The sequence below is a fragment of the Thunnus albacares genome, chromosome 4 (assembly GCF_914725855.1).
Source record: "Thunnus albacares chromosome 4, fThuAlb1.1, whole genome shotgun sequence".
NCBI classification, from domain to species: Eukaryota; Metazoa; Chordata; class Actinopteri; order Scombriformes; family Scombridae; genus Thunnus; species Thunnus albacares.
This window is the reverse complement of record NC_058109.1, coordinates 18636966-18654214: the sequence shown is the minus strand read 5'-3', so window position 1 is coordinate 18654214 and position 17249 is coordinate 18636966. Positions and strand designations below refer to the sequence as shown.

At 36.7% G+C, this 17249-nt stretch overlaps 1 protein-coding gene across 1 annotated transcript; it reads left to right on the top strand.

Annotated features, from left to right (window-relative positions):
* The first annotated feature begins 1699 nt into the window (after nt 1-1699).
* On the top strand, nt 1700-16492 carry LOC122980100 (sodium- and chloride-dependent GABA transporter 2-like). Its single transcript, XM_044347808.1, has 14 exons — nt 1700-2131; nt 5342-5476; nt 6900-7040; nt 7143-7227; nt 7310-7442; nt 7714-7848; nt 9032-9135; nt 9261-9385; nt 9470-9582; nt 9674-9811; nt 10178-10280; nt 10861-10961; nt 13193-13363; nt 14698-16492. The coding sequence occupies exons 1-14, from the start codon at nt 1936-1938 to the stop codon at nt 14860-14862; spliced, it is 1845 nt and encodes a 614-aa protein (XP_044203743.1). The 5' UTR covers nt 1700-1935; the 3' UTR covers nt 14863-16492.
* The last annotated feature ends 757 nt before the right edge of the window (nt 16493-17249 follow it).

The following is a 17249-nucleotide window of genomic DNA, read 5'->3' as shown; positions in this document are numbered from 1 at the left end:
CTGAGTACCCTGCTCTACTGGTCTCAAGAGGAGACTCTTTATGTTAATCTCAGTGGCCACTCCTCACAGAAACTCATTTCACTTAACTTATTCTTGGAGAAGGGGTGGTGTCTTCTTTCAGAAACAGTTCTCAGAGGAGACAACACTTCAGCTGCTCCAGGTAAGTGTGCACCTTAAATATTTGACTTATCTTACACTATATATTATACAAGTTTAGTTTTAGGTTTTGCTTTGAATTGGTTATTTATACAACTCAGTCTGGAGTTGTCAAATTCCTTTAGTACATCTTTTCATAGAATATGAAGTCTAAGAGAAAAAATATAACCATAAGCCCCATATTTTGAATAGTTTTCTAAAGGAAATGTACGTATATTACCTTTTAAAAATATCTTGAATTTATTATTGATTAATCTACTGTAAATGAATTGCAATTGTTTTGAGTTTCTGCCTCAAATGATCTGTCAATTAAAATGACTTTAATCAGGAGATAAAATATATATATATTTTTTTTTTTGAGATAAAAGTAGATATTATTTTCAAACTCCATCAGTTCAGGAGTGGACTCCACTTTTGCTTTGGTAAAAATAACCAGGTACCTAAATGTTAGTGCACAGTGGTAGCTATGCATTTGGCAGTAGACAGAAAACCCAGTTAAACCAAGTGATAGTCTGACTTTGTCAAATTTGAACCTGTGCCTAATTTACTTGAGATGCTACAATATTTTACATTTGTGATACAAACATCACTGTGATATTTGTCTCAAACCACCAGGAGCCCTGTCCTCTGGTCACATATGATGATTTGTTTTAGGTGGAAATGTAATTGCAGTGAATGGGGCTCTGATTGAACTGCTAAACTGGTTGACACTGAAGGTTAAAAGAACTACAACCCTGTAAACAAAATGCAAACAATATCATGCATAAATGTTTGTCTTGGATCACAATAACAGACAGCTTTGCAGTCACATTATTTAGTTGTATTAGAGTGATCTCTGTTACTAAGCTGCCAGGCATCATATACAAACAATGCATTTTTTGTTCAGATAACCTTGATAAGCTAGTCAATGTAAATTTATATTTCCAAAACAGCATACACATGCTTTGAAAAACACTGTAATGTATAGTAGTTTATCTGTACATGTAACTCAGGAAACAAGGGTAATCTTTTGCAGACAAGGCAGTGGGAAGTAGGGGTGCCGGGGGTGCTGCAGTACCCCCTGGTGGATGATAGAGGACCTGCATGTTCACAACTATAAAGCCTCTGTGCTGTATACGAGGGTATAGCGGGCTTTGTTTTAAAGCTAGAGAGAAGAGTCTGGTATCATATGAAACTAGATGACCTAAGGCATCCATTAGTACCAACAATGTCATGCTTGCTAGCTTGTTGGGAAGGGAGCTAAATAACGCTCCAAAGTTAGGCTAAATTTTGGCAAGAGAAAAACTGGCATAGCCACTTTCAAAGGGGTCCCTTAACCTCTCACCTCAAGATATCTGAATGAAAATGGGTTCTGTGGGTACCCATGAGTCTCCCCTTTACAGCCATGCCCACTTTATGATAATCTCATGCATAAATAACTCAAAAGTAAAATAAAAAATAACACTAAAACTGTGTCGAAACAACCCCTTGTCTTGAGTGGCTTTCTGGGTAACATTAACCCAGTATTGTGTTGGTGCTATATTGACCCAACCTGGGTAAAATTTTTGTATGTGGTAGGCCATTCAGGAAATAATTAATGTGGAGTGAAATCTGAGAATATTGGAGAGAAACCTGAGAATGTTCCATCATTATCTAAAATACTAAATGAAAAAAAAAAGTTTTCAACCAAAGTCTAAGATCATTTAATATAAACCAACATGTATCCCTGTGTACAGTATAATATACTTCTACTGTATGGCACACTGACAGACACCAATTTAACACTAACTAAAGGTCGAAATGGACCAAAAACGGAACTCCCCGGTGAAGATGAGTCTGATGAACCTTGGGACCAGACCGGGACCTACTCCACCTAAACCTCAGGAGAGGGACCAATGGGCCAGTAAAATGGAATTCATCCTGGCAGTCGCAGGACATATTATTGGTCTGGGAAATGTCTGGAGGTTTCCGTACCTTTGCTACAAAAATGGAGGAGGTAAATCTTTGTTGTGTTGGTCTTTTATTTTAATGTGAATTAAATGATCTTCGGTGACACAGAGTGGAATTACTGCTATTGCTTCTGCTGTAATGCAGGGGCGTTGCTAGGCCTATATTAGGGGTGCTACAGCCCCCCTTACATCTTCTTTAGCCCCCCCAAAATAAATCTACATTATTAGCTTAAATCATCAATAGTTTTTTCTTCATTCATTTTTCATTAAAGTCGATAGAATTGTGCCATTGCTTCCCCACATTCACAATGTACCTAAAACGCCAGGCACTAGGACCTGGGAGAGGCTGCTGCTGCTCTAATCCAGCGTTTCCATTGGCTGTGCTGCCCGTTCAGAGCCCACAGTAGAGCATGGATGTATAAAGGGAACTGGATACAGGAAGAGCGCCAGGCTTTGAAGCAGGCTTTGACATAGCGGCCATACCGTGTAAATACAACGTCACATGATACACACTGGCCCAAAAAGACTTTTTCCCATAGACTTACATGGTGAAAGAGACGTCTGTAAATCAGCGGATACATATTTTTGAGAGTCACAACCCCTGCAACATGACTTGTCTCACTATCAGAATTAAATCCGTTTGGTCCGATCACATTTCAAAAGCCTAGAAGAGCCACATGATTGAATTGTTTAATCCCCATTCAAGTTAGCTGGAGGGCTAAAATGGAAGTAGCCGACTCGGCCAGCGAAAGTCACTAGTGCGCTTGCTCTATGGGCCGCACAATGCGGAAGATCCGTGTACTTTCATACCCGGGTGTCGATTTCGTTTTGCTTCATGCGCCACTGAGGAACTCTCATAGGAATGAATGGGGCCCCACCTCCGACGCTGTATCCAGTTCTCTTTGTACATCCATGCAGTAGAGACTAACGGTAGTCAGAAACAACTGAAGGGACAAGATGTTGGCGAAGATTTTATCAAAATAAACATAATATACAGGGTGAAGTAGTTACAGAGTGAAGATATCTAGCTCCAATATGAATTTGTGGCAAATGATGGTCAATGTAGTGAGCTATCAAGTTGTTACTCGTTTGTTACTTACTTAACGTTAGCTAACCTTAGGTTTAAGTGAGGAACAGACAAGAGGATAGGCCATATAACACTAACATTATACAGTGGAAACCGCATATATATCACAGTTACAGTGATCAACCGCTTATATGGATCAAAAAGCTCAGGACAGAATCATTCCTATACAAATGCTGTTTAAATAATTTGCTATAGTAATCAAGTAGTCCGCTTACAGAGTTCATTTTGGGTCTTTTCACACATGAAAACATGGAGGAAAAATAAAATTATGGTACCTCTATTTTTTTTTTTTTTTTTTGCCTTACTCTCATAATACACATATGATATTGTAATTAGTGGCTGCGGCACCATTATCAGGGGTGCAGAGGTGCTGGGTGTGTTTATTTGTAACCACCGTGAAACAATCAGAAAATAACATTTTCTTCCTCTCATTCACCGGCTTTCAGGCTACCACTGCTCGCTCTCATCATCCACTTTCCAGCTCACTTGACCACTGCTACTCTCTCTCTCTCATCTTAAAATGAGTCAGGAAGGCGTCAGCAGCGCAACAAGCGTTACAGTAAATAGCAAACCTGGCCATTTCATTACTTTTTTATTTGTGTAATAAATATACAAATGTCAATTAGATGGTAATCTGCATGAGAAATAAAGACAAAAAAATTAGTTATAATAATCATCCGCTTATGGTGATAAATTTGACCCAGCTGAACGTGATCACTATAAATGGTTTCTACTGTACTAGCCAGCTGACCAGCCAGCCAGAAAAAAGTGTGAACGAGTGAAAAAGATAGAAATAATGTTATTGACAGCTCTTTGTATACTTTGCTTTCATATGCCTCTTAAATATTTCAAAACGATCATATCAGTAGGCATAGATTGTTGTTTATAATCAGTTAATGTGAAAAGGTCACATTTTGTTGATCATAACGCAATTTTATATCCCTCAATTGCTCAACATGTAGATGGAAATATGACATTTCTTCAAAAAGGCCAGTCAGGTGAGAAGATTTTGCCAGTTCAGACAAATACAAACTTAAACTGGTTGATCACTCATTAAGCCTTGAGTCAACCTGAGTTTAATAAAATAACATGTTACTGAAAACAGGCAAGGAGGGGGAGAGGAGGAAGATGGAAGAGACTGACAGGGCTGAGGGAGCAGGTCTGATGGAGGTTGGTGATCAAGAAGAAAGCGAGCAGGAGTTGTTTAAGCTTTCAGTTAAAATTAATACTGAATTTTATGACATAGGCCTATTACTCATACTAGGAATAAACTTGCCTAAATGATTTTATGACATAGGCCTATTACTCATACTAGGAATAAACTTGCCTAAATGATTTTATGACATAGGCCTATTACTCATACTAGGAATAAACTTGCCTAAATGATTTTATGACATTTTTAGTTTTAGTTCAGACATCAGTCTGTATATGAATAACATATGTAGGACCTGCAACTTATCTAAGAGAGAGGAGACAGCATTCCTTGACTTCAATACCTTTGCTTGATCTGTGCCTATTGTGAGTGGATGGAAAGCATTGAAGTCATATTAGATCTGTGCCTATTACAAACACTTATTGCTACTCTAAAAATTCATGACAAACAGACATTTTGGGGCCATTAAAAAAAAAAAATCCCCCCCCCCCAGCTCCCCCTGGTAAAGGCTTAGCCCCCCTAACCATAAATCTCTAGTGACGCCCCTGCTACAATGTTTCTCGATTCTCAGAACTCAGAAACCCATTTTTCAGAGACCCAAACCAAAATTCTGAGTGTGTATTCTCAAGACAAAATCACATCAGTTGAATTAAAGTGATGCAAACTATCTTGGTTTGATGAAAAACCTTGTGTGCATCATGTAAAGGCTGTACTGTAGCTTGTCTTGTCAGGGATTAAGCTGCGTTCAGTTAAAAGTCGGCCTGTTGGGCAACATTTTGCAGATGCCAGTGGTGAAATAAATGCTTCAGCTCTGCCAGCTTTGTTATAAAGTGACTATGACGTCTTAAAGTGAGATTTATTACACCTCTTTGGCAGCTGTACAACCCTCTGGACAACCTGACTAAATCCTTTTACAATCTACAACTACAATCTTGTTTTTACAAATCCTTAATTGTGTGCAAGAAATATTGCAATATTACTGATATTTTAACCAGATGTTTTATTTTTGTTTTAAAGGGGTTTTCTTCATACCTTATGTTTTGTTCTTGTTCACCTGTGGCATTCCACTCTTCTTCCTGGAGACATCTTTGGGCCAGTACACCAGTCAGGGTGGAATAACATGCTGGAGAAAAATCTGCCCCCTTTTTGAAGGTAAATACTCACAATGTTCATTGTTTGTTTTTTTTTTGTTTTTTTAGCTTCAATAATAAGAAAATATTTAAACAATGTTATGTGATGGCAAAAAAAGCCACCATACATAACTGCTGTGTTGAAGTTCATACATGTTTTAAATCTTTTATAATTCATTCACTTGATACAATGCAACTGTGCTACTGTACGATACTTGTAGTTTTTAACTTACCTCACTGTTTTATGTACTTAAAGCTGTAGTGTTGGGCTGGGTTGAAATCCAGCATGTACAGTTTGCTGCAGGTGTCTGTGTTTTCCCAAGCAGGTGCTGTGGGACACATTTAGATTGGAAGTCGGGAATACTGACTCAGAACTATTGACTTCTGACTTGCACTGGATTGCAGCATATTTCCCATAAATGTGGCCATTGAGGCTTTATGTGTCATGCTAATTTTGTGCTCTCCAGCTCCATTATAGAGATTCGGAGGATTAAAAAAAGGATGTATATTGCACAAAATGATGAACATCAGGGCAAGCTGCTGTGCCTCCTACAACTTTCTGAATAAACACAATTTTTACATGAATCAAATTCAATTCAAAAGTCTGTTTCCACGCATGTAAAAAGGCATTTGAACGTTGACTTATTTTATCACGTCAATTTTATAAGGCCATAATATGTCATGTGCATGATGTTCAGTGGAGCTCTGCCCCCAAGTGACCAAAACAAAAAGCTTAGTGCTGCCTTGATGTGTATGGAACTGATAGAGGCCATGAAGAAAAAAATAACAAATTTATACTCTCGATCTAATAATTTGTGATTTCGATTTAACGGAAATTCACCCACCGCCATCTCTCTGAGATCCCTGAAATGTATTCAATGTGACTAACAGACTTTTTCTAACTATTATAAGTTTCATGCCCCTGCAGATGTCACCTAGTTCATAAAAACTCAGCTTCAGGATTGCTCACAAACCTGAAGTAAATAAAACAAGTTTTACCTGCTCTTCATTCAACACACAACACTCTCTTTAATACATCCATGTTCAACATGCATCAGCACAAGTAACTGATGTTACAAGGGAAATGTCTTCTCTGTTGCTTTCTTCAAACTTCCAGCTGACTGAATGCGTTTGGTGCCTTTACAAGAGGGGAAGAGGCAAAATGGATAAATTGGGAGCACTAATGAAGTAATCCGTGCACACAAATTATCAAATAGAGAGCATAAATTATCATTTTCTTCTCCATGGCCCCTCTTGAGCTCCGTAGATGTATTTAATGTAGTCTGTGTGCTCTTTGAATCTTGAATGAAAGTCATTTTGAAAGTTAGTTTCAGTAAGTTTAATATCTACTAGATTCCTGCTCTTGCAGTATCAGATGTCAGTAAACACAAAAGTGTTTCTTCATAATTTTGGCATTACAACGTGACATCACTATCTCTCTACAGGCTTAGGCTATGGGAGCCAAGTGGTTGTTTTGTACACTGGGGTGTATTACATCATCATACTGGCTTGGGCATTCCTCTACCTGTTTTCATCCTTCAAGTCTGAGCTTCCATGGGCGAGCTGCCACAACAGCTGGAACACAGGTACCAAGACTTAATTTTCAATCTATGAACCATATCACTGTACGTTGTGTTTACTCTGCTAATCAGGTTTTTACAACCTCTCTTATTCTTTCACCATGTAAGCTGGCTGTTTTGAGCACAGTCACAATCAAACATCCTCTTTGCACCTGCATGGAAATAGTACGTCTTCAGTTGTAGAATTTTGGGAGTAAGTACAATAGTATGAATTAAAGCATCATATAAGGGCAGTTGTTTTTTTGTTGTATGTTCCTTACTAAACTTTGTTACAGGAGGAGAATCTTGGGGCTGTCTAGTGGAATTGAAGAAATCGGTAATATTCGTTGGGACTTGGCTCTTTGTCTACTTCTTGCCTGGATTTTGTGCTACTTCTGTGTCTGGAACGGCGTGAAGACCACAGGAAAGGTACAGAAAAATCTTCATGTTAATGTTGGCAACACTTTAAGTCCCCTAATTTAGCATTTATGAGTAGTATACAAATGTTTAATACATAACATAACAAACAAGATGATGACTGTAATAATATAAAATATGTCTTCGTAGGAGAAGTTATAATTGTTGCCAAATACTGTTCAGTAATACTAACAAATACCAAAATATCTACTTGTAACTACATTATAGAGTAAACTTGTTCTTAAAATATTCTTCTATCTTTTGACTGTTGTTTCTGTCTTAGGTGGTTTACTTCACAGCCACATTTCCATACATTATGCTGGTGGTGTTGCTTGTTCGTGGTCTTACATTACCGGGGGCCAAAGAAGGAATAATGTTCTACCTCTACCCAGACCCATCCCGCCTCGCTGATCCAGAGGTACTACACTATTACTGCTATTACAAATTTAAATGTTGCTGTAATTATAATCATTGTTCAACCCTATCTTGTAGACATTCAGATCGCGTTTCTTGAAGGAAATATAATTGCTGCCTGAGTTATGTTTACTCATTCTGTTCTTGTACAGCATGAAAGTCGTAGGGAGGTGGCGGTGTGGAGGGGCCAGAGTCTTGTCTGTGGTTAGGTTTAGGCAATAAATGCACTTTAGTGACGGTTAGGGATTGATTGTGGTTCTGATTGAATGTCAACAAAGTAAACATGTCCTGTTTTGTGCTACAAATAACTTTTGACTTTTTCACTGTTTTACCAAGACCCCAATCTTTCTCTAACCTTAACCAAGCGCTTTGAGTACTAAAATTTAGCCATAATCTAAACTAAGAGTCAATGAGCTCTTTGAGGCTGTGTTTCAGCTACAGTCAACATGCTAACATGCTCACAATGACACAATGCTAACACTATTATGTTAAACAAGAATGATGTTTAGCCTACTACGTTTGCCATCTTAGTTTAGTGTGTTAGCATGCTAAGTAGCACTACATACAGTATAGTTGAGGCTGATGGGAGCATCATTAGTTTTACAAGTATTTAGTCATAAACAAAAGTATCTGACAAATAAAAAACTGACCTGAAGACAGCTCTAAATGGAAAAATGGGGCATCACCATCTTTATTACAATTTAACCTGTGGGGAACATGAATGTCGGAACCAAATTTCATGACAATCCATCCAGTAGTTGTTGAGACATTTCACTCACAATCACAAATTTGCACCTCATGGTGGTACTAGAAAAAAAGCCAGAGGATCATCAAAGACAGTATGCTTTATCATCTGGGGACCATGGATGTCTGTACAAAATATAATGGCAACTAAACCAGTAGTTGCTGACCGACCAACTGACATCTATAGAGCTACACTGCTAGCATGGCTAAAAATGTTAATCATGCTTTAGTTGCTATGAGCAAATTTTGCATTGCAAGGGCATATTGTGAGAAAACAAATTAAATACTTTGACAATGAATGTTTTATGACTTGGCAGATACCCTCATTAAAAACGTTTCTTAATTAGTAGCAATCAGTAGTATTGACCATGATTGTAATTTCCAGGATGTGGGGTTGCTTTCTAATAAACCTAAACTGAACACACCTCTTACAAACCCCTCAGGTTTGGATGGATGCTGGCAGCCAAATTTTCTACTCCTATGGAGTTTGCACAGGTGTTCTGACATCTTTAGGAAGTTACAATAAGTACAACAACAATTGCTACAGGTTTGTATTTTTATATTTTCACTGACTACTCAATTAAATTTTGCTTAAACTTCTTACTACTTACTGTAGTTTGGATCAGAGCACAGGTTCAGTTTTAACATTCTTTTTCAATATTCCTTCAACAGAGACACAGTTTACCTGTGCCTGTTAAACAGTTTAACCAGCTTTGTAGCTGGCTTTGCCATCTTTTCTGTTCTTGGTTTCATGGCAAAGGAGCAAGGTGTGGACATATCAATGGTGGCTGAATCAGGTATGGAAGTTTATCAATGCGTTTTTGGATTGACACTATTTGAATTATTTAAGAATAAGACCATTTGATCTTAAATCTTTACAGGTCCAGGGTTGGCATTCATTGCTTATCCTCGTGCTGTAGCTCTAATGCCACTCCCCCAGCTCTGGGCCATTTTCTTCTTTATTATGATCATCTTCTTAGGATTAGACAGTGAGGTAGGACTACATATCAACACTGTTTGGAATGCTATCATTACACTATTTCTTTTGTATAAATACAAAAAAAAAATCTCTTTTATCACCACAGTTTGTATATCAAGAGGCGTTGGTCACAACCATCTCCGACATGTATCCCTCCTTCTTTCAAAACAACTGCCGCCGCAAACTCCTTCTTCTTGCCATTAGTGTTGGAAGTTTCTTTATTGGCCTGCTGATGGTTACACAGGTGAGTAGTTTTTGACATTGATTTCTCTAATCAATTAAGTCTTTATTTGTAACAATGTAATAATTACAGATTTATAGCTATAAAAACACACAAAACAATTACAAGTATTTGAAGCTATAAACAAGAGGGATAGATGACCTAAAAGAAAGATTTGAAGTACAATCATTTGTACCTATGTATCAGAGGAGAAACGGGAAAGAACCTTTATTTACCCTAAAGTCTCATATTCATGGGAACAATAAACTCCTGCAAAATATGTATTTTTTTGCCGTATTTGGAACATACACAGAGTAAATGTTAGACAAACACAGAGTGTGGATAATATAATAACCTTTCAGTGAATTCTGTTTCTCCTTGTTTTACCAGGGAGGCCTTTATATTTTCCAGTTGTTTGACTACTATGCCTGCAGTGGGATGACACTCCTACTTTTTGCTGTTCTTCAGTCTGTCTGTATTGGATGGGTCTATGGTAAGGAGAACTTTTAACTTCGTACAATCCGCTGGAGCTGTTGTTCTGTTGGATTGCTGTGTGTATGAAATCATGTTGTACAGCCAAGCAGTTTTTAAATCAGGACCCCTAGTAGTGTTACAAAATCAATCTGAGAGTTTGCTAGACAGTTAACAAGACCGAAAAGCAGAAAACACATCTCATGTTTTTTCACATTACCCCTTTTTCTTGTAAATTATTCATAAAATTGTTCAAATTAAACATCATCAACATATGTAACCTGTGATGGGTCACAAGTAGACATTGTTTTGTTTTAAAGTGTCACAAACCAAAAAGGTTGGGAACACCCTAACACACCAACTTTGTGGGGCCGACTTCTGAGGAGTCGGATACAAAATCATACACATAACATTGAGAATGTGATGGAAAATTTCTTGAGTTTGAGTATTTCACACAATGTAAGCATCATACAGCCTCAGAGATACATGATCCATAGGTAATACTGATGTTTTTATTTATAAATTTGAAAATTACAAAAAAAAAGCTGTGTGAGGCCATAACACTAATGTAGCTAACTTATTATTTTACTCATTTTCCAAAGGTGCAGATCGTCATTATGATAATATAAAGGACATGATTGGATATCGACCGTGGCCTTTTATGAAATATTGTTGGCAGTACTTCACACCAGCTATCTGTACTGTAAGTATTGGAAATGTAGGCATGTCTCCCAAGTAACATTGTTCATGCTTTACTAACAAGCAAGTGTATCTGACAGCTGCCAGAGACTTCTGTCCTAAAGTCAGTCCATGTCTCCACCAGATGGAAGACAGTACACTGGTGGGGTATTGTGCTGCAACTCAACAAGGCTATTAAATGTCTTCATACACTTTAGGAAGAAAACAAATGTAATAACTTGCAAATTAAGTAGGAGAACTTCAGAATGACAGGTATGCAGCATATTCAATAAGCTTAAGTGCCTCAAGGTGAAAGAAATAGAAAGAAAAAGGTGAAAGAGCTTAAGAGTGAAAAGCGTGACAACATTTTACAAGCAGATAATCCACTGAATGAAAACAATCCACACAAAATATTTAGTAAGACGTATTCTTAAATCATTTAATTCTGCAACAGTAAACATACATTATTTTCTAAGGTAAACTTCCCCCACTCTTAAAAGCCACATTATAATAGATAAAGGAAAAAAACAACACATTTGGATGATTTTAACATCAATATGAGGAGCAAACCACTAACAAGTTATAGCTTCACCTGAGCTATGAGAGAGTAGAAATATGTGCAGTTTTTAAAAAGTAGATATATTCTTTCTCCATATACAGTTAGACGTTAGGAAAATGAGAAGAGAAATCTGAAAAGTAATTAAAAATTTTAATTTAAGATTTTTTGAATGTGAACTACTAAATGTGCTGTTAAGTGTAATTTTGAATGAAATGTTTTAAAGATCTGTGTAAATTATTAGTTCACCACCGGCTTGTTTTTTCTAAAGAAATGTTGAATTATATGATGATCCAAAGAATGTAGATATGAGAACTTAATCTGCAGCTACTTATTTACTTGAAGAAAAGAATAAGACCAAGGTTCATAATTTTTCAAGCATTGCATTGGCCAAAAACAAAGTCCAGTAGACAAGGGATAACAGAACTTTTGTTATTTCAGGAAAGGATATGTCACTAAGTTGATCATTTAAAGCAAATGATTTTATAGTTTGCTTTGTTTTTTAAAGAAAGTTTTGCTCCTTGAGGGAGCGCTCAAGACACCAGAGCAGCAGAGAGGGTCTAACTTTGAGAACTAATGCCTTTCATGAAAAACAGATGAATTACATTATATAGAACCACATAGAGAATATAGAGAGGGCTGCAAACACACATGGATATTAGATGTTAGCAGAATCAACAATGCTAAAAGCTTCACCCTAAAAGAAAATTTAGGGTGGTTGAAGGAGCTGCAGCAGCAATCAATGTTAGCGTGAGGGTATCAACAATAGTGAAAATTGTGAGGTTATGAAAACTTGTATGACTGGATTTTTTTTTTTGGAACTTATTTTATTTCCTTTTCTCAAGTGCAGTCATACAGTACAATCAGCTTTTCAAATATTTACATTAATACAGGTGTAAATGAAGCAATGTTAAGGGTCTGTTCATGATTTTTGACCTTCCATCATGTGTCCATGTGTCCATCATCCATACAGCCATTATCAGTGCATGGGAGCCATTATTAGTGCATAAGTAAATAAAATGAATAATAATAATAATAATAATAATAATAATAATAATAATAATAATAATAATAATAATAATAATAATAATAATAATAATAATAATAATACGTAAATAAATAAAATAAATAAATAGGTAAACAAATTTTAAAAAAACAAAGCAAAACAATACAAAAAAAGTTACAAATAAATACACCAAAAAAAAAAAAAAAAAAAAAAAATTTAAATAAGAAGATGAATGTGAACATCATTCTCCTCAGTGGGAAAGAAAATAAATAATAGGTGACCATTTCGTCAAGAACACCTCTGTCTTTAGTTGTAACCTTGTTACAACCTTGTTATGTTTTTCATATAATAGACATCCTTTATCTTCTCTCTCCATTGTGTCACTATGGGGGCACAATGGGGGGCTGAGGTTTCAGCCATCAGACCGTAATCATCTTTTTGGCCACTGAAAGAAGAATTCTCAGTAATGATATCTGACTATTGTTTTATAAATTTTCTGGCAATATTTCTACAAGAAAGTAAGATGATTCTAATGGCACCTCTATTTTTAAACATTTTTTAATCTCATTTTGTATGTCATGCCAGGTATGACTGGATTTGAATTCCCTTTTCTTTGTGTAAAAGCCCACTAATTAGTAATCTGATCCTGGATCTGTTTTGATGCCTTTTCTTCTTTTCTCTCTGCTTTTTCTAGTGCACATTTCTCTTTGCCTTGGTCAAATACACACCACTCAAATTCAACAACACTTATGAATACCCCTGGTGGGGCTACACCATCGGAGGATTCTTTACTCTCTCGTCAACTCTTATGGTTCCTGGATGGATGCTGTATGCTATGAGTGTCACTCCTGGAACACTAAGACAGGTATGGTCACGTGTTGTTGCTGTAACAAAAAAAAAGTAGATCAGACAATAGAGTTAGAATAGTTAGTGCAGATGTACAATAGAAGTTCAGTTTTGTACTGAAAACACATTTTCACAGGTGTGTCATAATGGGTACATTGTTAGACCAGATGTTTACCTTTTGATAACATAAAGTAGTTTCTGTTAAAGGTGCACATTTTTACCAAATCAGCCTGCTCTAAAGGTACAGTAGCGATCATCAGAGAGTTTTTGTTTCATAGACTGTTCTAAATACTGTTATTATTGGAGTACTAAGAGTTTTGTGTTACAATTCTTGCTGAATCAGAAATGATAAAATCAGATATTTGTTTTGACCTTCATCAAAAATCAGTTAGCGTGGTTCATTGGATGGGATGCCTGTGTGGCTCTTGTCCACCACCACAGAGACGCAGTTAGAGTAGGTAAAGCGACTGGTGGGAAGCTGTTGAAAAATCGTGCTGTTGCTGCTGCACTAGTGACTTCTTCAGGTTTATCAGGCCTGTCTGGAGGAGGTTATGATCTGGGGGGGGGGGGGGGGGGGGGGGGGGGGGGGGGTCCACTAAACAGCATGTGTTCAGGTTCAAGTGACAAAGACCAACATGACTCTTTATCTGTCGGGAGTAAAGGAAGAAGTTCTGTAAAGTTGTTGTAGAGCCACTAAGTCCACAGAGGGAGGAGGTTGGGGTGGAATGACAAGTCACCAAAATGCCACAGGGACTGGGAGACAGCTGTTTGGTTCATGTTTCCTAACCAACAGCCAACGCTGGTTTCTTTTAACTATAACCACAATTGTTCCCTAACCTTTTTATTTTAGTATCGTTATGGGCATTTTTTTGAAGTCCTTAGTACAGACAGTAGATGAATAGAAATGAAGACGAGAGAGTCCCTGACCAGACTCAAACCACAATCTTTCCCTAACCCTAATCATGTTGGTTTTGTGCCTAAACCTAACCAAACCTATAACGGTGTCATATCAGAAAAGAGTTTTATTTTTGGAAACGTTTTAAAAAGGCACTGACAAATAATGTTGTCCTGCCAATGTGGTTTCGGATTAGCAAAAATCTACTTTATGTGTTGTGGAGGGCAGTTACAAACAACATTTTTGGCCTATAATTTGGAAAACTTGAGCACAAGCTCTTCACTGGCTGGTTAAACAAAGTGGCAGGCAATTCTATGTGAATCAGAAAAAGTGTGTAGCTGTCTGCAACAAAAGAAGTTGACAAAGGCAGGCACTGCTGTGTTCAGCATTTATTTGAAAAAATTAAAAAAAACAACTGTATTGTAGATGATTTTGTCTGTTGCTCTTTCTCCACACAGAGATTGAAAATTCTGTGCACTCCAGCAAAAGACCTACCCACTGCAACGTCGAATAAGCCATCAAATCAAGAGGCATTTCAGACTTTCACAGACTTGTACACTCTCCGCATGACAGAAAATCCTGGTGACAGAGATGGCAGAGCTCAGAGATCATCTATTATTTAAACGGCAAGAAATAAAGAGTACATCCTGACACTAAAATAGAGCCATAACAGCAGCGGTTTTATGTCAAAACTGTCCACAAAACATTTGTGAAACTCTGGGAAATGCACATCACAATATATTTCAGTGCTTGTGACATCAGTTGTGAACATACTTTTTATATCTCACATTTTTGCCAGCTGGCAGTGTATTTCTGATAATGATTTATGTTACAATTACATTTGAAAATCACACTGTAAGATCTTTTTTAAAGGAGTGCTTTTTAAATAACGACATTGAGTCTTTATTATTTTTACTGGGGTATTAAACAAGCCCTCTGGTAAAAAATAACAATGTTTTTAGGAAGGAGAGAAATTTCTTTCCTGAGATTAAAAACTGTGTAATGTTTATATACATTTGTGTATGCTGGTTAGCAGTATATTAAACAATGTATTTCTGGTAATGCTAATAATATTAATTACTGAACATGTATTTATTAATTAAAGGGTATTTTAATATCTATGTGCTAACAAATACAACTTGAGGAAAAAAACGTGGTTACAATACTAATATTCTCAAGTTTTTTGTATAATTAATTGAAAAATGACGGTAGACTATACTTAAAAAGTTAAATGCACATTTTGAATAAAGAGTGTATATCTATGGGTTCATTTCCATTGTTAGTAGAGAAAAAAACAAGAAGCCTGGGGAAAAGAGTGCATTCTGAAATTAGCTATAAAATTGATATATGTATGTTATTTAAAATCGTAAAATACTATATTTACTAAACATACTTGGGTACGGTAAAGAAAAAATAAAGAAAGTTTTAGGTATTTTGAGCATTTTACAATACAATGTTGTGGGTTTCACAAGTACAATAAACAACACCTGCACACCTTTAACACCTGAAACTGAGTGAAAACTGGGTATGCAGGCTGTGATAAGAATCCCTTAATTTCACTTTAATTGCAGAGTAATTATAGGCTATGTGAGATGTAATGTAAAACGTCAGTGTTCAACTGTTTTGCACTTCAATTACAGTGTAAGTACAGGTTATGTGAGTTGCAATAGTAAACTTACTGCATTCCTGTTGATCACTGTAATCACAGTACATTCACTTACATGCAGATAAACCTATGTAAATTAAAACATATGTCCAAGAACAAGTAACAAGAAACACTTTCCCTTTTTTGTTTCAAGATCTGCAGCTTTGTATCTTATTTTATGTTTTCTTCAGTGACAACAAAACTCAAAGAAGAGAGAATTTCTGCACACGCACTGTAGTGAAAATAACCTGACTTTAGAGAAACTCGTCACCTATAGGCTCATTGGTAACAACACAATGCAACACTTCCAGATGTCTGATTGTAATTATGGCGTTATCATTAGATGTCAGCTAATTTCTCATGGAACTGTCTCTTCTTCAAAGATGATTTTCTGTTGCTATCGCCCCATGTTTTTCCTAGTTTCAGCATGAACAAAGTCGTCCTGTCAAAGATTACATTTGTCAAATAAACCTCAATGAAATCTGTTGAATGTGGCAGCTTGAATCTTAATAAAAACTAAGAAAAGAGAACATCTTACTCTCCTTTCGATGTTCTTAAACCTGCAGTGCGGAACTTTTACATATAAATGAATGTCTGTAACACTCAAGCCCTTGCCAAACGAGTTTACACAATGCTGATTAAGCCTTTCACCGCCAGGTAAATCTCTCTGTATTTAAAAGTATACAGAGTTTTTAAATCTCATGTCAGGCATGACATTCCCGTGCTGACCATTTGGCCATTAATTGTTCAGCTCTTCTAGACTTTCCAAATGTTATAGGACCGAATGGATCAAATTCTGATAGTGAAACAAATCATTTAGCAGGGGTTGTGTGACACTCAAAACAAGTTATCCACCGTTTTACAACCACAACAATAGGTTACGTCCAGTGGTGTACAAACAAATCCTGATGGGCTGTGGACAGTCAAAAAATACATTTTTGGGCCGGTGGACCATCAAAACATATCTGTTTTGACTGGCCCTCTCTGTGTGCCTGTCATTCTGGGTGCACATGCTGCATGGGTATATCTGTCAATCACAGCCGAGCGCCCTCCTTTACTCTCACTGCCAGAAGGGGGAGACAAAAGTCCTGCATTTCAGCTTTAAACTGGTTGCAAGGGTGTTTCATAAATGATTTGACCACATATTTATTACTTGTCATTTGAAAAAAAAAATTCTCTTGGCTTTCTGATCATTTTAACTTGCTAATGTGTATACATATTGTATTTTAGTGTGTATATCGGTATTTTGTTCTTGCTATTCAAACATTTTCACTATTCAGCTGATTTTCCTTTGATTTGATAAATGTTTGGTTTTGTTAAGCACTTTATAATTGATGATTTTGATAAGTGCTATGGATATACATT

Coding starts and splice junctions, on each gene's coding strand:
- LOC122980100 (XM_044347808.1), top strand. CDS start 1,936: ATGGACCAAAAACGGAACTCCCCGGTGAAGATGAGTCTGATGAACCTT. Junction 7,443..7,713: donor GCGTGAAGACCACAGGAAAG/GTACAGAAAAAT, acceptor TTTCTGTCTTAG/GTGGTTTACTTCACAGCCAC. Junction 9,386..9,469: donor ATCAATGGTGGCTGAATCAG/GTATGGAAGTTT, acceptor AAATCTTTACAG/GTCCAGGGTTGGCATTCATT.